At 44.6% G+C, this 24,279-nt stretch overlaps 2 protein-coding genes across 9 annotated transcripts in view; one reads left to right on the top strand and one right to left on the bottom strand.

The window, feature by feature from the left end:
* The window catches only part of BRAP (BRCA1 associated protein), a 101,540-nt gene that overhangs the window by 46,028 nt on the left and 31,233 nt on the right, over positions 1 to 24,279 (top strand). The window lies entirely within an intron of this gene.
* Positions 1 to 24,279, bottom strand: part of ACAD10 (acyl-CoA dehydrogenase family member 10) — a 38,340-nt gene that overhangs the window by 13,748 nt on the left and 313 nt on the right. For 2 of the 3 annotated variants that reach the window (XM_064578388.1, XM_045887634.3), the window contains exons 2-9: positions 20,121 to 20,320; positions 15,219 to 15,367; positions 13,044 to 13,238; positions 8,830 to 8,988; positions 7,956 to 8,115; positions 6,613 to 6,754; positions 2,732 to 2,800; positions 1,200 to 1,381 (exon numbers count right to left, since the gene is read on the bottom strand). In XM_064578388.1, the coding sequence (XP_064434458.1) occupies positions 1,200 to 1,381; positions 2,732 to 2,800; positions 6,613 to 6,754; positions 7,956 to 8,115; positions 8,830 to 8,988; positions 13,044 to 13,238; positions 15,219 to 15,367; positions 20,121 to 20,320 (1,256 nt within the window). The remainder of the gene's footprint in view (positions 1 to 1,199; positions 1,382 to 2,731; positions 2,801 to 6,612; positions 6,755 to 7,955; positions 8,116 to 8,829; positions 8,989 to 13,043; positions 13,239 to 15,218; positions 15,368 to 20,120; positions 20,321 to 24,279) is intronic. The other variant, XM_045887635.3, reaches the window with a different exon arrangement.

Genomic DNA, 24,279 nt, shown 5'->3' with positions numbered 1-24,279 from the left:
GATAAACAACAAATAAGTTTTTATTTCCAAATGAGGTGGAGGTTACTACTAGAGTTGGTATCTCTAGTCAACAGGTTAGAATATGGAGGGGGGGATGGCATGGATCTGGCTGTACTTAAAGGGATGGGGAGAACCCCCTCAGTTTGGGCTGGGAAGTCAGCAAGCTTTCTCTGTGGTAGCAAAGTGTTTCAAACTGATTACTTGTGGGGACTCAGCTAATGTGCCTGTGGAGAGGTGGGGCTTTAGGTGACTTGGCAGAAATGGCAGGAAGGTGATGTACACAGGAGACATACTACAGCCTCTGATGTGGTCCTACGGAAAACACATTTTGGTTAAAAGCAGAGAAAAAAAAACACAGCTTAGCTGGGGGATTCTTTTTGACTATAGCCAAGAATACATACTGGTCAAGAGTCAAATACTCTTGAGCTTTGCAGGGCAGAAAAAGTTAAATTCTTTGGCTCATGCTAAAGTTTGTGCATGGAGACAACTGGTGACTGTGGTTTTAAAATTGTGTGTGTCTGTCACATTTATAGACTGCTACACTTCAGTACACCTGACTTAGAAAGAAAGAAAGAAAGAGAAAGAAAGAAAGAAAGAAAGGAAGGAAGGAAGGAAGGAAGGAAGGAAGGAAGGAAGGAAGGAAGGAAGGAAGGAAGGAAGGAAGAAAGAAAGAAAGAAAGAAAGAAAGAAAGAAAGAAAGAAAGAAAGAAAGAAAGAAAGAAAGAAAGAAAGAAAGAAAGAACTGACACTAACAATGAGGATGAAGAACAACTGGAACTCTCAGTAAAAAAACAAGCAGAAACAAAACTCTACAAACAAAATACCTTGGCATAATGGCATTTTAAAAGTCTATCCCCTGTTGAAAGAATATTTAGGGGAAAGAGTAAAAAACAGAAGAAGGTATCTTAAATACTCTTGGCCAGTACCAGAAAAAATAAAGACTGAAATGGTCCAGCAAGATCAAAGTTGCAGGGAAGAGAGATTCTGTAGGCTGTGAAGGGACATATCCAAGGATAATATATCTAGGTAAATGATACCTCCATTAAAATGAAACTAGATTTCCAAGTAGGGGGCTAAGAAGCCCACCTCACATTTAGCAAACGCTAGGTGCATTAACACCCTGCCATGATGCAAATCCTGAAAACAGGGGCACCAATGAGGAACTCATCAGCACAAAAGACAAATGGCCTCTTGCTCACCGTGTTTCCCATAGTCTTCTAGGCCTGCAGCCTTGAGGTCCACACTGTGAATTTTGCACAAGACTCTGTTCATGGCAGTGTATATGGCCCGCCTCTGGCTGGGCTCCAAGCCTGGCAGAAAGGGGTCTCTGTAGATGAGGCCTGGGCAGTATTCCATCACATAGAAGGGAGTGCCAATGACCCTGGGAAGGACACAGACAGGGGGTTTCAGTGGTCCAGCTCATAATATGGCAGGCTGTTAGTTATGGCATTGCTTTTTTTTTTTTAAGATTATTTATTTTAGAGAGCGTGTGCACATGAGAGAGAAGGAGGAGGGGCAGAGGGAGAGAGAGAGAGAGAGAATCCTCAAGCAGACTCCTCACTGAGTGTGGAGCCCAACGTGGGGCTCAATCCCAGGACCCTGAGATCATGACCTGAGCTGCAAAGAGCCAGCCGCTCAACAGACTGGGCCACTCAGGTGCCCCAGCATTGCTCTTTCTATGTGTTTGCTCCAAGTGCTGGGGAAGGAGTTCAGACCCAGAGTGCTGGACATTTCCTTTCCTTCATACATCAGCACAGAGGGTTAGAAGTACCCCATCCCCAAACCAATCCACACACACAGCCCTGTCTATACGTTTTTGCCAGCATGTTTCTCTTCTGTTTGGTCCACTCGTGGAAGCCACGGGAATGGAGATTAAGTGTGATAATGGAGGAAAGCAGCATGTTGAGAGGGGGACTTCGGAGCCATACAGAACCAGGTTTAAATCCCATCTCTGCCCCTTCCCAGCAGTGTGATCATGAGAGACTTACTAACCCTCTCTGGGCTTTGTTGTTTTAATCTGTAAAACTTCAAAGGGATGTTGTAAGAATTAGGGGAGCAAATATACATGGACTGCCTGGTTCCAATGAGGCTTCAATAAATATCCCTTCTTCTTATTGATGTTATTTCTATCATTATCTGGTAGTGTGAGTGACACATATACCACCCTGTAATATTAAGGTGACACACCAAAATGTCATTAATCCATTCTTTAGTCATTACTAGAAACCAGTTTCCTGTTCTAAAAAGTTGTTTTAAAAAGGCTACCATTAAAACTGTTTATCCTGGGGCGCCTGGGTGGCTCAGTCATTAAGTGTCTGCCTTTGGCTCAGATCATGGTTCCAGGAAGCCTGCTTCTGCCTCTCCCACTCCCCCTGCTTGTGTTCTCTCTCTCGCTGGCTCTCTCTGTCAAATAAATAAATAAAATCTTAAAAAAAAAAAGGACCGCAATAAAAAATTAACAAAAACAAGCAACATGAAACTAGATGGATATAAATTTTTTAAAAGATAAAAAAATGTTTTCTACCAATTTTCACAAAAGCAGGCATTTCTTTATCTTTCAGGATAACTTAAAGTTCTGTGAACTTCCAGGGGAGGTTGCTATAAAATCTCTGTTCTCTCTCACCCAAATTTTATTTGTCTTCACTTTAACAAACTGGGATTTGAGCTACTATATGGGCGTTTCTCTTCTGTAGTTTGAATATGTAATGAAAGAAATAAATCTGAACATTACCCTGAATCTTCACAGAGGCCAAGAACTTTGGGGACAGGCACTCCAGCATTGGCAAGGGCTTTCATTATCCTGCCGGAACAAAGAGAAATGAGCAACAATGCTGGCTGAATTGATGAGATTTTCTTGAAACTATTTTTCTGAATTAAAATCAGTACTTGCAGAAATTAAAACAGAATTCTAAAAAATATCCAACTGACCCCGAAATAGGCAAGAAAAACAAAAAACAGATGGGAAAAACAAAAAACAAATGGCAAAATTATAGAACTAATTCAAACATCAGTAGTTACATTACATTAATTAGACTAAACATTTTAATTGAGATAGAGATTGTCATACTGCATAGAAAAGCAAGACCTAACTATATGCTATCCACAGGAGACATTCTTTTTTTTTTCTTTTTTAAAATTTTATTTTTTTAATTTGAGAGAGAGCATGCATGAGAGAGAGCAGGGAAAGGGGCAGAGGGAGAGAGACAGAAAGAATCCCAAGCAGACTCCGTGCTGAACGTGGAGCCTGACTTGGGGCTCCATCTCATGACCCTGAGATCATGACCTGAGCAGAAATCAAGAGTCAGATGCTTAACTGACTGAGTCACCCAAGGCGCCCCCAAGGAGGAAATTTTTAAATGTTTTAAATAGAAAAGTAACTACTCAGTCATATCACCAGTATTTGGCTCCTGCTTTTGCCTGCCTGGTGTCCCTTTCCCTACTTCATGTTCTGCTAATAATCCCTGGGCTTTCCTTTGGGAAACGGCTCTCTGTAGCTACTGTCAGTCCACATGGTTTGGGTGGGACTGACCCAATCCCTGGTTCCAAGGATGGGCACAAGACCCAGATTCGGCCAATCTGAACAATGCATCCTCCTGACCCCAGACGATTGTTCATATTGGCCCAGTGAGTCAATCTCAGGAGGTATGCTGGACATTCACTAAGGTTATAGAGGAAAAAGGAGTGGAGAGATGGAGGGAGAAAGAGAATGAATGGGTCCTAATATTATTTGGGCCCCTGGATCTAGTCATGCCTGAAAGATTTAAATTATGAAGCCAATACATTTTACCTCTCCTTTTAAAAAACAAAACAAAACACTTCAGTCAGTCTAGGTGGGTTTCTGTCACTTGCAGCTGAAGAACAGTAACATGCTACCCCAACATGGTAAATATTTTGGTGTGTTCCTTTCTAATATTTTTGTTTCGGTGCAGAAGTCTTTTTATTTTATTTTAATTACTTATTTTTTTAAAGATTTTATTTGTTTATTTGACAGAGAGAGACACAGTGAGAGAGGGAACACAAGCAGGGGGAGTGGGAGAGGGAGAAGCAGGATTCCTGCTGAACAGGGAGCCCGACACGGGGCTCGATCCCAGGACTCTGGGATCATACCTAAGCCGAAGGCAGACACTTAACGACTGAGCCACCCAGGCGCCCCCAGAAGCCTTTTTTTTTTTTTTTAAGATTTTATTTATTTATTTGAGAGAGAGAGAATGAGAGACAGAGAGCACGAGAGGGAAGAGGGTCAGAGGGAGAAGCAGACTCCCTGCCGAGCAGGGAGCCCGATGTGGGACTCGATCCCGGGACTCCAGGATCATGACCTGAGCCGAAGGCAGTCGCTTAACCAACTGAGCCACCCAGGCGCCCCCCCAGAAGTCTTTAAAAAAAAAAAAATAGTTAAGGGAGGAGCCTGGGTGGCTCAGTTGGTTGGACATCTGCCTTCGGCTCAGGTCATGATCCCAGGGTTCTGGGATCGAGTCCCACATCAGGCTCCCTGCTCAGCCAGGAGCCTGCTTCTCCCTCAGCCTGCCACTCCCCCTGCTTGTGCTCTGTCTCTCTGTCAAACAAATAAATAAAATCTTAAAAAACAAAACAAAACAAAACATAGGGAAGCCTCCTAGCTCAGTCGGTGGAGTGTGCAACTTGTGATCTTGGGGTTGTGGGTCTGAGTCCCATGTTGGGTGTAGGGAGTACTAAAAAAAATACAAAATGTAGTTAGGATAGTACTATATGTGGTCTGTATCTGTCTTTATTACAATTTTAACATTTTTGTGTTATTTAAGTGTACTTTTGTTGGCTGCAGTAACAGCAAATCATTAAGGCTGGGCTGTGGAATCCTACTGCCCAAGGGTGTGAGGCCAAACTCTGCCACTCACATGCTAGTTGTGTATCCCGGGGGATGTTGCTTAATGTCTTTAAGCCTCGATTTCCTCTCCAGTAAAATGGGGATCATAACAGTAACATATCATGAGTTGTTGTGAGAATGCTTTGGGTTAACAATGCATCCAAAGCATTTGTTATAGTGCCTGGCACATACTATACACTCAGTAAATGTCGGCTGTTACTTTTGTTGTCATTGTTGCAACAAGTAGATATGCTAAGGTTTAATCACTTCCTGATTATTGTACCATTAGGGTGTTTCCAATTTTTTATTATAAACAACATTGTGGTGGCCGTATTAATATATAAAGCTGTTTTCCCATTTGAGAATTTTTTTTTAAAGATTTTATTTATTTATTTGACAGAGAGACAGCGAGAGAGGGAACACAAGCAGGGGGAGTGGGAGAGGGAGAAGCAGGCCTCCTGCTGAGCAGGGAGCCCGATGAGGGGCTCGATCATGACCCCGGGATCATGACCCGAGCCGAAGGCAGACACCTAATGGCTGAGCCACCCAGGCACCCCGAGAATTACTTTTTAAAGAAAGATTCCTCTAACTGGAATTATTAGATCTAAAAGTGTGACTACTCTGAGGTTTTTAATAAAGTGTGTCATGCTATTTTCCAAAATTCCCCAAATTGTTCAAATTTACATTTGGCATTTTACAAGCAGATACCATATTAGATTTCATCTTCGAATGCACATTTTATTCCTTTACTAAAATGGAAATTCTCTGCATTCCTGGATTTTTGGAGTGTCACTGTAGCACCCCAGAATTCCATAGTGCCTCTGGGAATGATCAGAGAGCGTTCACAAGCAGGATGCAGAAGAACAGAGTGGGGGGCTTCACACTTCTACGGTTTCCTTCCTGTAAATACAGACCTGCTCCTGCATGGGCACAGATATAAATGCTCAGAAATAGCTACAGGTTTTCTCCTCTGATGACCCCCTAAGGCTTCATAATCATCAGTCACCAGTGCCTGCAACACTTGGAGAAGTCAGATTCCAGGAACTAAAAAGTCCAAAGGACAGACAGTAAACAGTGAGAACAAGAAGGGGCCAAGAGATGACATCATATTTCCCTTACTACTCTGCAACACTCCTTCTGCAGGGGATCCGGGGCTGGAAGGGAGAAGGGAGCAGAGGAAGAGAAAGGCTTCCAGGACGGTAGGCGCCCCCACTGGAGCCCATCCAGAATTTTCATCTCATTCTCAAAGAGTTTGGAGCTAGGTTTTTTTCAACCTACTATGTTTAAATTTTCCTATTTGCAAAGAGGTCGGGAGGGGTTGTAATACATTTATTCTTGTACACATTTTATTATGGAAAATTTCAAACATACCTCCGTAGAGAGGTTCATATGAAAAACCCCACATGCCCACCGCCCAGTTTCAACAACTATCACCTCGTGGCCATACTCGTTTTGGCCTCAACCCCACTGAATATAAGACTAAAGGTCTTAAAGTCTTTAAGACTCAAGGGTAAGACTAATGAGTATTTCCGAAATGCCTTTTTTCACCCAGAGGTTCCCAAAAAAGGCTGGTTTTCTAGAGGTTTAGGTATAGAAAAGAGAAAACAAACTTCTGAATAAAATTAGGTTACATGTTCTTATTGGAAATAACTTTGGAAATTCACACTTGCAGATTTAAATGTGTCATGGTCTCTGACAGGGCACGGACTTGTCAGTTTGGGGCTGAGCTGCGGAGGCTGGGGGTTGAGGGTGCCCCAGCTCTGAGAAGTTACCTGAACTCCCTCTCCACTGCATGGCTGGATGGAACGAGTGTCCCCGGGGGTTTCCTCCTCAGAACCAGCTGGTGGTTGCTGAGCCTGATGTAGTAGGTTGGATTGGACTGCCCATGATCAAACTGGAGGAGTTCCAATGGGCCTGCGAGTTTGAAAACCAAGAAAACGAAAGCAGTTCTGAAGGACAGAGCTGGGCATTCCTGCTTTCTAACGAGTACCACATTTGGGATGCAGAACATTCTGATTTGGGATGCACCTCCTCCTCGGCACCAGAAGTGACTGAGTGCCAGGCATACCCCTCAGCTCAGGTCCTCTACTGTGTGGCAAAGGCCACTCCGTTTCTACCACATTCTCACTTTGTACAGGTGTCCACTTTTGTCCCTCTTGCCAACTCCTGTTCTGCGAAGAAAAGCTTTTTGTTTCTGTCTATCAGGCACAAGCACGGTCGTGGCAGCCCCTCATGCAAATGGAATATGCTTTAAGCCTGAGCATGAAAAGTGCCCCTGTGTGTCCCTCAGCCCGTACTGGGCCAAAGCACGCCTGACACTGGCATGACGGCTGAAAGGAGCTTCTGCAGAGGCCGAGAGCCCGAGCCACAGTGCTTTCCCAAGACGCGCTCTCCCACCCCAGTGGGCTGAACTCTATGGCTCCCGCCCAGGAACATCCTAATTAACCCTCAGCTTCACAACAAGACTGAACTACGGACATAGATTTGTCTCACACGGTCAGAGAGCAGGCCGTGGGAGTCGGCCTGAGTTCGCTGGCCTGCTCCAAAAGGGCCCTCAGCGGTACAAGAGGCCCTAAGAACAATCCAGTCCCTGGAGAGCAGAGCTGTGAAGCTCCACACAAAAAGTCTTTTTCAAGGATTTAACGGGTGGAGGCAAGACTTTACCGCCAGGTGGAAATGTCTTCAAAAGCCCCCGAGGCAGCTGTTTTTCTGAGGCTGAAATTCAAAGAATGAAAGAGGGACCTCTGAAGAGATGGAGACAACTTGTCCCATTGTCAACTCAGGCAGCTTCTTAAGTCACCTTCACAAACCAGGCTGTCATCTCAAAACAATTAGACACAGTCCAGCATCCCTGGGCACACACCACCGGCTCCAGGTCCCAGGGGGGATCCCTGCGACACCACACTCTCGGGTGGAAGAGGGAGCGCGTGACCTTTTGGGGTTAATGCTTTTTCCCAGGCAAGACTGAAGGCTGCACTCGGATCCACTGAGCCCAATGGCTGTTTTCCTCACCACACAGCCTCTGTCTCCAGCATATTCCACCAGGGTTTGAAAGGGAGAACCAGACTGAAAGCCGAGCCTTGAGAGAGTCAGCAGAATACAATCATGTAAATACCTGTGCTTTGGGTCCCCAGTAAGTCTTTGAGGTACTTCTCCAAGGAATCTCGTGGAATCTCCACTGTCTTTCTCACAGGGCTAGTGTTTGGAATAACCATTCTCAATGTAAAGCCCAAAAGGGTTTCTAATTCCTTTACGGCAGTCTCTGGGTCATCAACCTGGTTTCAAAGAGAATATTGAACATCAATCACCAGTCAACCCTGACTTGGCCTCCTGTCTGTTCTCTAAAAGGGTAGTTCTTTAGGGGGAGATAACCAAGAAGTCAGGTCTCTGAGCAAGGGCTTTGGAGGCCAGGATGTTCAGCTAACGAGGAAGCTGTAGGATGAGCTTCCTCTTCCCATTTAATTCCTAACCACATTAAACGCTCTCTGCTGGAAGAGTGTCAGTTAAGAGTCCATGATGCTCCTTCACGCCAGGAGGGCAGAATGCTGTGCCACCCTGTCCCGACGGCCCATCAGCCGCCTCATCATGAAAACGCGAACATGGGAAGCCAGTCAGAGGTCTCCTTTCATGTGGCTTCTCACTCTTCAAAGCCACGACCCGGGTGGTCTGTGTGGCTGCTAGCTGCTGGCTCCCCACCCAGAACAGCATCACTAGAACAGCCTAACTGCCCTCCCAAATGTCTTAAGCCTGCCAGCCACCCTCCTTGTGTAATTCTGTTCTCAAACTGCCTTCTTAGTACGTGTTTGTCCTACTTCCCTTTGAAAATGCGAGTGGCTCGTCACATAAATTTCCTAATTAATAAAAAAATGAGACTACAGCAGCATGGGGTAAAACCACTAAACACAAGTATGATTGTGAGCAGGACTATACAGAAATGCTTAGGCCAGTGCCTGGTGCACAGCCGGGGTTCAAAAAATTGTGACCATTACCTGAATGGTGTGAATGCCAAGGCTGGCGGCTGCTTTTATATTCAGTTCAAGATCGTCCAGAAAAATGGACTCAGAAGGCTGCAGGCCGAGCCGCTCCAAGCACAGCTTGTAGATCCTGGGGTCTGGCTTACAGAGACCTTCTAGGCAGGATTCCACGACCTGAGCGAGGGACAGGAATGAGAGGTGGCTCTAAAAGGCGGTGCTCCCACATGCGTACTGCCATAGTTTTTGAAAAGAATACTATAAGGACAGTTGAGATTTGTTATAACAAGTAACTTAAGAGTGTTACGACGTAAAATGTTGCTGCTTTTTCAAGTTGGATATGGAAATACTGCATTACTACCTAGGGGCAAGCTCAGAAAACCAGAGTTCTGGTTCAGACACGGTATCCTCATCAGTAATGTGGGGATACTAATAGCTATCTTACCTATTGTCGTGGTTGTTGAGAACTTTAAATGAAAGTTGAGTGAGTTCCAAAATGACAAAGCATTTCGCTAATGTTAGATATTGTGGCTACACAGAAGAGCTGCACATTTCAGCCTTAGGAAAAGTACTTCACCGTTTTTTCAGAAAGAAGGCACTGGTTACTACTACAAAAGACACATGACCTTAACGTTCATATTTCAGAAGTTAAAACACAAAACAGCCATGCTCAGCTTAGATAAATCCCATCGTAGGATCGATGCCAAAGAGACTGTTCGTGGCAAAGAATCACTATTCCTTTCATGCAAAGAGCTCCCTTGTGTCCTGACAACCTTGCTTCAACCATGTATGTGATCCGGAACTGGGGGGAGTGGGGGTGCTGCTGGGGGTGCAGGAGCCCCCTGCAAAAGCTGTTCCAGTGCCAGGCAACCCTGCAGGTCCTCACACTGTCCCCGGGGCTTAATCTCCTAGAAAGTGGGCCTAAAATGGCCACAGAGGCTTAGACCCGCTACCCTCTGGTCTACCCTGAGAACAGATGTCAATCCCTGCTCCGTCCTGGAAAGACTCACACTCTCCAAGACCAAGGACAAACCTGGGGGCCCCTCCCTCTACTCCAGACTGCATTATTCAAGGTTGGGTGAGAGCTGCCCTTTCAGGTAAATAAATGTCCTGAATACATTGGACTCTCTACTTATGCACCTGAATGAGCTAAAAAAGACAAGCTCCCTATAGTGAAGACATTAATAGTGCATAGCAAAGGGTGTTTCAGATACAGACCAGGGTCCGTGCTGCAGGGGAGGCTGTGCTGGCTGAGACAGATGAGAGGGGGCGGTGAACCCAGGGGACAGGGCCAAGTTCTCATGAGCAGACATCTCTCAGAAGCCACTACGCTGAGAGTCACTGCATTGGGGAAGTGAAAAAATTCTTCAGATTTAAGTTTGATAAGATCCCTGGTCTTTTCCTTCTGTTCTATTTTGCAACTTGAAAAAGTTCTGGAGATTTATTTCATAACAACGTGAATATACTTAATGCTACTGAACTGAACACTTAAAAATAGTTATGATGGGGGCGCCTGGGTGGCTCAGTCGGTTAAGCGTCTGCCTTCGGCCCAGTTAATGATCCCAGGGTCCTGGGATCGAGCCCCACGTGGGGCTCCCTGCTCGGCGGTGAGTCTGCTTCTCCCTCTCCTCCCCACTCGTGCTCTCTCTCGCTATCTCTGTCTCTCTCTCAAATAAATAAAATCTTAAAAAAAATAGTTATGGTAAATTTTATGTTATGTGGGTTTTAACAATAAAAACAATGTAGTAATTTTTTAATTAAAAAATTAGATGAAAAAATTTTTTAAGCTGAGACAGATTCCTATAACACTGAAGAGTTCAGCCTCTAATGTTGACAGAGATTATAGGATTGCTCACACTATTCCATCAAACGTGTGTGCGCGCATGCACGTGTATCTGTACATAGCCTTAGAGCTTTAGAGAACAAAAACCTACACCGTTGGCCTTGAAGAAATATTTTTAAAACTCCAGGTCTCCTGCAGACCTAAAATATGAAAACCCACCAGAAAACCTGCTGGAAAGCACATGCCAGAAAGCCTGTGAAGTCTAAATAAACATGTCCATTTTTTTCAAGAAGCTCATAGGTCTTTTCAGTTGTAGCCTCATTTGGAGGGCTCAGTGTGAGCCTGACCAGCTTCAGTTGTCCAGATGAAGATATCATTCCTATAGCTGCACTGGATGGAAGGAATCTCTGAAAATAACTGCCACGTGCCAGGACCATGCAGGGAGCTTTGCATGCATTACTCTGTGGGGTGCACACAGCTACCCTACAACAAAGAAATTGCTCTTCCTGAATTAGAGATGAGGAAACTGAGGTTCAAGGCAGCAAAGCACGGTCCATGGTTTGCAAGTTGCAGAGACAGGACTGAATCTGGCTGAGGTTCCAAATGCTCGTGGGGAGGGAGCTTGGAAGATGTCTGTGTGTGTACTGCGGGGAAACCAACAATCAAAGCAGGTGGGGGCCAGGCAAGGTGTCCAGAGGGGAGAGGACTCTATCTCTGATGGGCTTTCTACAAGAAGGAAGGAAGATGTGGAAGGTGAAAACAGCACTAGGTTGGGAGGTTAATCCCCAGCCTTTGTGCTCTGAATTTCTACCCGTCAATTCTACTAGATTTTATGTTCTAAAATAGCACTGTCCAATAGAACCTTCTGCAGTGATGGCAGTGCTGTGTCTGCGCTGTCCAATACAGTAGCCGCTAGCCACATGTGGTGACTGAGCACTTGAAACATAGCAAGTGCGTTCTCCAGAGGGCCAGGATTGCCCGTCACATTTGACACAGTAACCCTTCACGCCCAGCCAGCGCCCCCCACACAGTAACGTTGCTCCGTAAGAATTTATATTCTAACTGAAGTTTAAGCAGGTCATCTATAACTAATTCCTACCTACCCCAGGATGATAATCTATTTTCTCTTGGGGAAGTGGGGAATCCTTTATAGCTACAGTAACCTCTTGGCACAGAAGATCTCAGTATGTTCTCAGTGTAGTTGGATAGTCTTAGCACTGGGCTATCCAATACAGTAACCACCAGCCATATGTGATTATTTACATTTAAACTAATAAAAACGAAATAAAATTCAGTTCTTCAGTGATACTATCCACACTTCAAGTGCATTATGTGACCAGTAGCAACCATACTGGGCATTTCCATTACTGCAGTAAGTTTTGTTAGACAGCACTGGTCTCAGGATTAATGCCACAGAATAGAGGGCAACATCATTGGTCTTTTTTTCTTTTTTTGAGGGGGGAGGGGCAAAGGGAGAGGGAGAGAGAATCATCCTAAGCAGGGGCTTGATCTCACAACCCTGAGCCAAAATCAAGTCAGATGCTTAGCCAACTGAGTCACCTAGGTGCCCCCCCCCACTTTTTTTCTTTTTTAAAAATATTTATTTAGGGACGCCTGGGTGGCTCAGTCAGTTAAGTGTCTGCCTTCAGCTCAGGTCATGATCCCAGTGTCCTGGGATCGAGTCCCACATTGGACTCCTTGCTCAGCAGGGAGCCTGCTTCTCCCTCCACCTGCTACACCCCCTGCTTGTGCTCTCTTCCCCCCACAAATAAGTAAAATCTCTAAAAAATATATTTATTTAATCTCTACACCCAACATGGGGCTCGAACTCATGACTCTGGGATCAGTATTCACACACCCTTCCAACTGAGCCAGCCAGGCGCCCCAACAGGGTTGGTCTTTGAAGAGAAAAGGTCAACAGGCCCTTTAAGATGTGAGGACCAATGGAAATTTGTGTGTTATGTGAGGAATAAGGTTCAAATTCAGAATGTGAAAGAGTCTCTAAAGCTGAGGTTTCAACCAGTTATCAAGCCCCAGAAATACTGGACTTTGCTGAGAGCTCAGCAACCTTTTTAAAGTCCTCTTTTCGGGCGCCCGGGTGGCTCAGTTGTTAAGCATCTGCCTTTGGCTCAGGTCATGGTCCCAGGGTCCTGGGATTGAGCCCCATATCAGGCTCCCTGCTCATTGGGAAGCCTGCTCCCTCTCCCACTCCCCCTGCTTGTGTTCCTGCTCTCGCTATCTCTCTCTCTGTGAAATAAATAAATAAAATCTTAAAAAATAAAAAATAAAAGTCCTCTTTTCATCCTGTTATATCTAAACCTAATAAGTCAAGTTCGTCTGAATAAGAAAACCCATTCACTCAAGACCTGCTAAAAGGCAGCGTTTAATGATGCATCTGGAAGCAAGGACAGAGACTCTGTTTTGATTGTTTGGATCACTTTAAGCTTACCACATCAAACTGTTTCCGGTCCAGGGGCAAAAAGCTTTTCCCGTTGGCGAGATAAAAATTATTGCTCAAGACTGCAGTCCGAAGGCCTTTTGCCCGAATTTGAGTTATGGCCTCAGTCATCACTGGGAACTGCTGTGCCGCTTGCTCACTGGTCAGCAGAGAGAAAAAGGAGGCCACAGGTACAGAAGTCTTCGCCTAAAAGTGGGGAGGGGAGAGGAGTACCAACAATAATTAGAAGGAGGATGAACCGCTTATCACCAACAGAGAAAATATTGCTACCTAAAGGAATTCTCCTTCGGCCCTTGTGCAGAACTTTGTGTACAGGGTTGTAAGGACTGACTTCGAGTGCCTCTGGTGAGGGAATGGAGCTATTTATATCAATATTCCAGTTAAATGAATTCCTTATTTCACTCATGGATTGGCAATCTTCACAAGTATCAACCCCAAAAGTACATGAAGCAGATCTAATTTAATTCTTAATGATCCGGAAGACATGTAATGATTTTCTATTGCCTGAGCATCACCACTATGAACTTCAGTTTCGGACCCATTTTTCATTTTTAAATTCAACCTACTCAGGTTTTGAAAACTCATCATATTTCAAAATCTGCAAAGGCAAGTCTGCGATTTTACACGATCACACACACACATACACACACACACATTGTAGAACAGCTTCATTGAAATACAATTCACATACTGCACAGTTCACCCATAAATTGTATGATTCAGTTTTTAATATGTTCACAAAGTTGTGTGACCATCACCACAAACAATTTTAGACCATTTCATCACCCTGAAAAGAAACCCCATATATACTGGCAGTCATTACCCATCCTACCCCCAACTTCCCAGTACTCTCAGTCCTAGAAAATCAGTAATTTACTTTCTTTTCCTATAGATTTCCCTATTCTGGGCATTTCATATAAATGGAATCATACAGTATGTGGTCTTTTTTGACCAGCTTCTTTCTTTCATTTAGCACAATGTTTTACATATATATTTGAAATTGTAGTAAAATATACATAACAAAACATTTACTATTTTAACCACTTTAAGTGTGTAGTTGGGTGGTATTAAGTACATTTGTTATTGTGCAACCATTACCACCACTGGATCCACAGAACTTTGTTTACTATATTTTAAATCATATTTTAGTAGGATTACTGTGAAGTTTACACTTGAGTTAATGTAAATAAAGAACTTAGAACAGGGGCACCTGGGTAGCTCAGTCAGTTAAATAGTTGCCTTCAGCTCAGGTCATGATTCCGGGGTCCTGGGATCAAACCCTGTGTCGGGCTCCCTGCTTGGCAGGGAGCCTGCTTCTCCCTCTCCTCCCCACTAGTGCTTGCTCTCATGATCTCTGTCTCTCTCACTCAAATAAATAAAATCTTAAAAAAAAAAAAGAACTTAGAACAATGCATAGTACAGAGAAAAGGTTCAATATTATTATTGCTTTATTTTTTTTTATTAAAAAAAATCTTTAAAAATGTATTTATTTGAGAGAGAAGAGAGACAACATGAGCAGGAGGGGCAGAGGCAGAGGGAGAGAGAGAATCTCAAGCAGACTCCACGCTGAGCACGGAGCCCAATGCAGGGCTCGATCCCAGGACCCTGAGATCATTACCTGAGCCAAAACCAAGAGCTGGACGCTTAACCTACTGTGCCACCCAGGCACCCCTTATTATTGCTTTAAATAAGCTTTCTAATCAAAGCCGTTATGCAGACAGCTCCTATTACAGATGAACAGCAGCTGATGGAGGAGCTTAGTAAAGAATACTTTTATATATTCATATATGTAGCTAAAGTTGAGTACCTGGGGATGGAAGAAATACATTAAAAACTTGTAACATAAATGGGTAATGGGTGTTAAGGAGGGCACTTGTGATGAGCACTGGGTTATATGCAAGTGATGAATCACTAAATTCTCCTGAAACTAATATTACACTGTACGTTAACCAACTAAAATTTAAATAAAAACTTGAAAAAAACCAACTGACCAAACCAAACAAAATAAATAAAAACTTGATATATTAAAAAAAAACACAAAAAACCTTACAAGAGATTATTAGGTTTTTACTTTTTTATTTGCAGCTTAATCAACTTAATGAGTGAGTATGGCATCCACCCATTTGGGAAAAAGAGTATGTAAATTCAAATGTGTTTATCACTCACAATGTCAGAGCAAAGTCTCCCAAATTCTTGCAAGAAATCCTCTGTTGTTATCTCTCCCCTCGTAAGTTTCATCCAGGGCCCATTTTCGCCACCTAAGATCCAGGCCTTCCGTATAGTTCCAGGAGGGATATGATTTTGTAGCTCCCATTCTATAGGAAGTAAAATATGCAATGAGTGAAGAACATTGGCAGATGGCTGGGCTTTGGGAAGCCCTGGGGAATTACTGAACCAGTCCCTGAGGCACTGCTGTGGTGCCAGGTGGATTCTGCTGGGAATCTGAAGAAATTCAGGAAATGCAAAATCTCAGCCTTAAGCCTCCAAGGCAACAGTGATACCGAGGGGATGCAGCTAAGTGTCAGGTCCTTACCACCTGCTTGACGTGACTCTGGACACTGCGTTATGCATTTTCTTCCTGGGTCTCTCATTAGCTGGCTCACTCACACGGTCCTGCCATGTGGTAAGGAAATACATGTGTAATAAGCTGGATTCTGGCAGCACTTGCAAACAAGCCTGTCATTTTGTAAACTGTAGTAATCCTGGATGGCAGTGGGGCTGGTGGTACACGGGAACGTTCGCTTGGAGGATGCCGTCTTTGTGGACTAAAGAAACTTTCTATCCACAAGAGGCTCAGTCAGTGAATGGATCAACATTCATGTACACTGGGAACCTTTAGACAGGGGCTGCTTTTTCTTGTACAAGGTTGTTTTTTCTTTCTAAAATATAGCTGCTATGGGGCAAAAATATGTAAGGTAATCATAATTATTTCTAAGACATAATCTTTACACATTTTTTCTTGTTTTGATAAAGTAGGGCTTGTGCATTGAAAATATCTGACTATAGGGCGCCTGGGTGGCTCAGTTGGTTAAGCGACTGCCTTCGGCTCAGGTCATGATCCTGGAGTCCCAGGATTGAGTCCCGCGTCGAGCAGGGAGCCTGCTTCTCCCTCTGACCCTCCCCCCTCTCGTGTGCTCTCTGTCTCTCTCATTCTCTCTGTCTCAAATAAATAAAATCTTAAAAAAAAAAAAATTTAAAAGAAAATATCTGACTATAGAAAGTGTAAAAAAAAGTAAAATGACAAGCAATCTCACCCTTCAGAAATAATCAGTGTTACTAATCTGATCTATATCTTTCGAGAATAGCAAGACTTTTTTTTTTTTTTCTGAGAGAGAGAGCATGAACACACGAGAGTGGGGAGGGGCTAAGGGGGAGAGAGAAAGAATCTTAAGCTGACTCCACGGAGCCCGATGAGGGGCTCAATCCTACCACTGTGAGATCATAACCTGAGCCAAAACCAAGAGTCGATGCTTAATGGACTGAGCCACCCAGGTGCCCCGAGAATAGCAAGACTTTTAAAGCTCAATCCAAATAATCATACTTGTTTAATTTGAGAACTAAAGTGTGTAACATTTTTTTAATGTTTTATTTATTTATTCATGAGAGTCAGAGAGAGAGAGAGAGAGAGAGAGAGGCAGAGGCAGAGGGAGAAGCAGGCTCCCCGCCCAGCAGGGAGCCCGATGTAGGACTCGATCCCAGGACCCTAGGATCATGACCTGAGCCGAAGGCAGATGCTTAACCATCTGAGCCACCCAGGCGGCCCAAGTGTGTAACATTTTTTATGGTCTGAGAGTTGGCAAGCACATAAGGAAACTGGTATTCTCATATACTGTTGATGAGAGTGGAAAAAAGTACAACCTCTATGGATAGCAAAATTTTAAATGTATATCTGATATAGTAATTCCACTTTCTAGGAATTTCTCCCACAGATAGATCTATAAAAGTCAGCAAAGAGTATGTACAAGGCTGTGCAGAATTGCAGAATTGTAATCAAAAGAATCAGAGGGTGCCTGGGTGGCTCAGTCGGTTAAGTGTCTGCCTTAGGCTCAGGTCATGATCTCGGGATCTTGGGATCAAGTCCAGAGTTGGGTTCCCTGCGGAGCCCTCCCTCTGCCCCTCCTACCACTCATTCTCTCTCTCTCAAATAAATAAAATCTTAAAAAAAAAAAAAAGAACCAGAAACTTAAATGTATAATAAATGTTAAATCGGGGCGCCTGGGTGGCTCAGTCGTTAAGCATCTGCCTTCAGCTCAGGTCACGATCCCAGGGTCCTGGAATCGAGCCCCGCATCGGGTTCCCTGCTTGTCGGGGAGCCTGCTTCTCCCTCTCCCACCCCCCTGCTTGTGTTCCCTCTCTCGCTGTGTCTCTCTGTCAAATAAATAAATAAAATCTTTAAAAATAAATAAATAAATAAATAAATGTTAAATCAACTATGGTACATCCATATAATGGAATACTACACAGATGTATAAACTAGACCAAGGAGGGGGTGCCTGGGTGGCTCAGTCATTAAGCGTCTGCCTTTGGCTCAGGTCGTGATCCCAGGGTCCTGGGATCAAGCCCTGGGATCAAGCAACAGGCTCCCTTCTCCTCCCTCTCCCTCTGCCTGCTCTCTCTCTCTCTCTCTGTCAAATAAAATCTTAAAAAAACAACAACAAAGCTTTGGGGCCCCTGGGTGGCTCAGTCGTTAAGCGTCTGCCTTCGGCTCAGGTCATGATCCCAGGGTCCTGGGATCGAGCCCTATGTCAGGCTCCCTGCTCAGCAGGAAGCCTGCCTCTCCCTCTCCCACTCGCCCGCTTGTGTTCCCTCTCTTGCTGTCTCTCTCTCTGTCAAATAAATAAATAAAATCTTTAAAAAAAAATAAACTAGACCAAGGATATGCAAAATATGGCCTGGGAACCAAATCTGTTTTTGTAAGTGAAGTTTTATTAGAACACGACACCCATTCATTTACTACTGTCTGTCACTGTTTTCTTGCCACAACAGCAAAACTGAACAGTTGTGACAGGGATGGTATGGCTTGCAAAGCCTACTTAGCCCTTCATAGAAAAAGTTTGCTAACTCAGACACACCTTGGCAGAGGTTAAACCGATCTGGGAACATGCCAGCCGGGAACATTCTACCCAGGGAGGAGGTCAGAGAAGCCTTCACAGAAGAGAAGTCTTAAAATCAATACTAACAACCACCACAAGATGTACTGAGTACACAAGACTCCAGGCACTGTGCTTAACTTTTTTTTTTTAAAGATTTTATTTATTTATCTGTCAGAGAGAGAAATATCCTGCACAAGCAGGGGGAGAGGCAGGTAGAGGGAGAAGCAGGCTCCCCACTGAGCAAGGAGCCTGACGCAGGACTCAATTCCAGGACCCCAGGATCATGACCTGAGCCAAAGACAGACGCTTAACAGACTGAGCCACCCAGGTGTCCCTACATTGCTTAACTTACCATCAAAAGTACCAGTAGGATTTGAACAGGTAGAGGGGGTGGGGAAGGGTAGCTGCCAGCAGAGGGGAGAGAACTTGCAAAGACACAAGAGTGTAAATGTGTTTGGCAAGTTTAAAGAACATCAAGTAGCCCACTGCAGCTGAAACATGGGCAAAGCTGCGACAAAAGGACGTGAGGGCTAATTTGCAAGAGGCCTTCGGATACCAAGCAAAAACTTCTGGACTTAGGGCGCCTGGGTGGCTCAGTTGGTTAAGCGACTGCCTTCGGCTCAGGTCATGATCCTGGAGTCCCGGGATCGAGTCGCCCGCATCGGGCTTCCTGCTCGGCGGGGGGTCTGCTTCGTCCTCTAACCCTATCCCCTCTCAGGTGTTCTCTCTCTCTCATTCTCTCTCTCTCAAATAAATAAAAATAAAATCTTAAAAACAAAACAAAACAAAACAAACTTCTGGACTTAATCTAAGGGACAAAGCACAGGCACTCAAGGATTTGAAGCAAGGGAGTGAGGGGATAAGATCTGTATTTCAGAAAGGTAATTCTGGGGGCTGCGTGGAAGGTGGCGCAAAACCCAGAATGCCAGGAGGCAGAGACAGAGGAGTTAGGAGGCTCCTGGGATGGTGCAGGTGGGGGAAGATAGGGATCGAAATCTGGGCCGAGGCAGACAGGAGTGAGTGAAGCAAATAGGTTCTCGAGATATTCTGGAGAAAGTTGAGAAAACTCCTGTCCAGTAATCTTTGTTTTCGGTAAAAAGAGGAGTTTCAGCTGTTGGCCAAGGATGAAGGTTTGTGGCGGGGGGAGTAGGATGACTGCTGGGGAGGTCAGAACAGCCCCGCAGTAAATGTCAAAGGAATATGAGCAGAGGAATAGAGAGGATGAGCGCCCAGCTGCAGCTGGAGGTAAAAAAACTGCTCTCCAAGTCTGCTTGCTCAGCTGGGTCAGGTGAGAAGGGAATCCTCGCAGAAATGAAGCCAGGAGGCCAGAAGGGGGAGCTCTCGCGCCCTTCCAACTCTGTCAGTTACAGAATCTCCAATGGGAAAGGATCATCACTTCCTGGCCTCAACAGGAGGAAGATGTATGCTGAACTCACTACCCCAGCAACTTGGCTGATGAGAACTCATCATCACCCTGAGCTCCTGCCTTTCTCCAGTGGACTTCTGTTCAAAACAAGCCCTAATTTCCTCTTCTTTCTCCATAAAATAATGTTCCTCTCCTTTGTGAGACTAGCCTATGGTATTGGCCATAGCTTGCTTGTCCCAAACCGCAGTTCTCTTGCTATTCCCAAACAAACTCATTTTTGCTGGTAAAATAACTGTTTCATGTTTAAGGTCAATAGGAAATGTTTACTCAGGGGCATATAAAACCTGTACTTGGGTTGGCTTAGCATGGAGAACTGCCCAACCAGCCACCATAGTAGGTCAGCTCTTGGGCCTTTTTTCCTTCCTGCTGGCTGGAATGAGAATGTGATGGTAGGAGGCAAAGCAGCAAAGACAGACCATGAGGTGAAACTGGAAATGAAGGGTACTCACAGCAGAGCTGCCCAAATGTTCCTCTCAGCCTCCCCTTACACACTGCATTCCCCCTACCCCGACCCTAGTCTCCAAAAGTGAAACAGAATGTAGAGCTCACCTGCGGCCACTCTCCCTGGAGAAGGAATGAGAACTCCACCCATGTCAAAAATCACCGCTCTGTAGGTGCCGCCTCCAGAATGTGCCCATCGCCTGGCTGGCTGGTGCCTGCCCTGGATGTGTTTCAGGAAGGCTACCCTCCAAGCACACTGGAGATGTGAGGACTGGAAAAGCTTCCTTATGCACATGTTGAGGCCAACACTGCACGAGAAGAAGACACAGGGCACAGCTTGCCTTCACTGCCTCCCATCCAGACCTCCATCCGGGAGCTCAGGCATGCCAACTGGACATCTCCACTATCTCCCGCAGACCCTTCAAACCACAACCAGAATTGAACCCTCCTGGACTACTCTGTTTTCTAAGCTCCTTAGCCTAGTAAAGGGTTCCACCATTCAGCTAGCTGCTTAAGCTAGAAATCTGGGGTTCACTCCTGACTTCTCTCAGTCCCCCACCTGGCCACCTCAATTCCATGTGCTCTGTGCTGTCGTCTTCCTCCTGAAAATCGCCATCGACCTCTCTCCACTTACTACCCACAGATTATCTTGCCCACAGATCACTGCAACAAGCCTAACGGATCCCCTTGCCTCTTCTCAAACTCCTCATTCTTTCTCCACTCTTCAAGCAGAGTTAAGACTGCTCCTTCAAAACTGCAAATTTGGCCACATCCTAACGCCATTTAAAACTTTCAATGGCGGGGCGCTTGGGTGGCTCAGGTGGTTAAGCGTCTGCCTTCAGCTCAGGTCATGATCCCAGGGTCCTGGGATCGAGCCCCGCATTGGGCTCCCTGCTCAGGAGAAACCTGCTTCTCCCTCTCCCACTCCCCCTGCTTGTGTTACCTCTCTCGCTGTCTCTGTCAATTAAATAAATAAAATCTTAAAAAAAAAGTAAAACTTTCAATGGCTCCCCACTGCCCTCAAGATAAACTCTGTTCCTTAGCCTGTCTCAAGAGGCCCTCTAAGATCTGCCCCCTACTCTTGGCAGCAACTCTCCCTCTTTTTTCACCTTAATCTGGATGCTGTGGACACACAAACCTATATGCAGCTTCTTTAAACACATGATGTTCTCCTCCAGCTACCATGCCTTTGCCTGTGCTGTTGCCTTGCCCTGGACTGCTCCCTTCCACCTGTTACCTGGCTAATTCCAAATTGTCCTTTAGGTTGTAGTTTACCTATCACTTACTTCAGGAAACCCCCTTTGGCTACCAGAAAAGACAGATGAGAAGCCTCTCCTGTATACTCCCAGAATGCCCAGTACTGACCTCCTCCTGGTACGGATGGCGCCTCCATCACACCAACAGCCTCCTAACTGTTCTCCCTTTGTCTCTTTTCTCATCAGAAAGTTAAACCCCCCCCACACACACACACAACACACACATATGTATATAGACATATACCTATATACAGGGATAGAGATAAACCAAACGTGGCAAGATGTTTAGTCAATCTAGGTGAAGGACATATGATGAAGAGTATATGAGAGATCATTCACTGTACTATTCTTTCAACTTTTCTGTATCTCTGAAGTAAAAAGCTGGGGTAAAAACAAATTAATGAAAGCAAATGCTATTTGCAGTCAGGTCTGTATGAAAATCTTTGCACTTTTTGTGTGATTTCTATAGCTTCAAAGCTTACTAAAAATCGGGTTTGGACAACATAGTTTGGGAAGACAGCCTATAAGTTTATGGGAGTCACTTCAGTGTGGCCATCAGGATTCAGTAAGCCATAGAAGACTCTAAAGAAAGGGTTCTCAAGCAGTAAATCCTTGAGATGATACAGTGTGTTTTTCATATAACTGGAAATTTGCAGAACTGGGAGGGGGGGTTGAAATGAAAAACTTAAAGGTTGATTTGCATTTTCAGTTTTACTTATGTTCCCACACCAAGGCCAGAGTTTATAATGGAAGTTTATTTATAGGCTTCTAAAAGCCTCAAAAACTGTGTCAGGGCTTAACGGTGGTGAAAAGCATCTCTGGGGCCTGAAGGGCTGGCTTGCATCTCAACTGAGGGTACTAATGGATGAGTGGGCAATGCTCCCATGACCAGCTTGCTTATTCCTTCCAACTAGAGATGATGGGTCTGTTCTAGCCACTTCCCAACACTCTCTTCAGAGTGGCAAAACACTGTTTCTCCCACCTCCAGGCTCTGGGAGCTGTGCACTGTGACAGCTTTTCCCACTTCATCTGCTGTACACTTCACTCATTTTTACATCACAGCCTCAGCTTTACCTTTACATCCTCTCAAGAGGCTTTTAACATTTCTTTTGTTTATGTTTATTTTTTTAAGTAGGCTCCACACCCAACATGGGGCTCGAACTCAAGAGTCTCATGTTCTACTGACTGAGCCGGCCAGGCACCCTGAGGCTTTTTCTTTTCCAGGCAGGCTCTGGTACTTTTTTTTTTTCTTAAACTCCTATTGCTTCTTCTCCATACCTTCACTAGAGCATTTACTCCATTACACAGTAACTGTTTTCATGCTTATCTGCTCCTATAATTGTAAGCTCCTTAAAGCAAGGCCTATCTTATCTTTTCATCTTTGTATATATTTCATCTTTGTGTATACCCATCCCCCTGGGGCCTAGCACTGCATCTAGACACACAGCAGATGCTCAGTATAAATGAGTTGGAAGGATGTATAGATGAATCAGAAAATAGGGCAAGGCAGGGGACAGGTTTAGTTGTTGATAGCCACAGAAAATGGTAACAAGCCCAACTTGCCCATCATTAACTATTCTCTGGAACTAGCATGTTCCTTCTGTACCATAGAGAATATTTGTCTTCTTTCAGAATAATGAGATTAGTATGATAATGTAGCCTTGCTACTTAATTTATGCTTTTATAAATATGCAGTGTGTTGTCACATATTAAGAAGATGGTTTAGGGGCGCCTGGGTGGCTCAGTCGTTAAGCATCTGCCTTCAGCTCAGGTCATGATCCCAGAGTCCTGGGATCGAGCCCCACATCGGGCTCCCTGCTGAGCGGGGAGCCCGCTTCTCCCTCTCCCTCGCTCCCCCTGCTTGTGTTCCTACTCTCGCTATCTCTCTGTCAAATAAATGAATAAAATCTTTAAAAAAAAAAAAAGATGGTTTAGTAAAAAGGTTGAGTGTGGCTCTAGAATCAGATTGCTTGGGTTTGAATTCTAGCTCTGCCACTTACTAAGTGTGAGATCCTGAGCAAGTTTCTCTGAGACTCAGGTTCTTCCTCCCTCTGTAAATGGGAATAATTATATACCAGTCTCATAAAGTTGTTACTATTACATGAAATAAAGTATGTAAAGCACTCAAGTTAGTACCTGGCACACTATTAAATGTTATCTACTACTGGGGCACCTCGGTGGCTTAGTTGTTTAGCATCTGACTCTTGATTTCAGCTCAGGTCACAATCTCAGGGTTGTGAGATCAAGCCCTGAGTCGCGCTCTGCTGCTGGGCGTGGAGCCTGCTTAAGATTCTCTCTCTCGCTCTCCCTATGCTCCCCACTCCTTCTCTAAAAAAAAAAAAAAAAAGAGAAATAAAAATGTTATCTAGTATTGTAGTATACTATAAAAAGTTCATGAGGTCTCATAGATTATATGCATATACTATGTGAATATGGCATATGCATCAGCGATTCTCAACGGGGTGTGATTTTGGTCCCAAGGGGACATTTGGCAAGGTCTGGGTACATTTTTGGTTGTCACCACTTGGGAGATATAAACAGTGTGTATTGAAACATATTTCATAAGATGCAGTCACAAGCTATATACACATATAGCATGTGGTTATGTTATATGCATATGTAGTCCAGGATGTGCTGTGACGCATCCTAGAAATCCTTACAGCATATGCTTGGAATAGCATCCTGTCATGTGTGCGACATTTAGGTATTGACTGTGGCTCTCTATATGCTAAAAGCAGTCTGACATACTGGAAAGAAAGCTGAATCTAAGAAAAAATGATATATGTAGAGCCACAGGCTCTTTTTCATGCCCATGGCTGTATATTATCCCACTTTTATGTCAAAAAACCTAGCTCAAGGTCACACAACCGATCAAGGTCGACTCCATTAGAGCAGGAACTGTGTGCTTATCTCATTCACGAAAACATCCCCACCACCCCAACAGTGCTTAGGCTCGCAGTAAACCTTTGTGAACTTACGGAGCCGGGAGCAGGGCCCAGATTTAACTCCCG

Source organism: Mirounga angustirostris, unplaced genomic scaffold (genome assembly GCF_029215605.1).
Source record: "Mirounga angustirostris isolate CCGP_5_RB_7025 unplaced genomic scaffold, mMirAng1.0.hap1 SCAF_14, whole genome shotgun sequence".
Classification (NCBI taxonomy): Eukaryota; Metazoa; Chordata; class Mammalia; order Carnivora; family Phocidae; genus Mirounga; species Mirounga angustirostris.
Note: the sequence above shows the minus strand (reverse complement) of the source record. Positions and strands in the feature narration are given on the sequence as shown.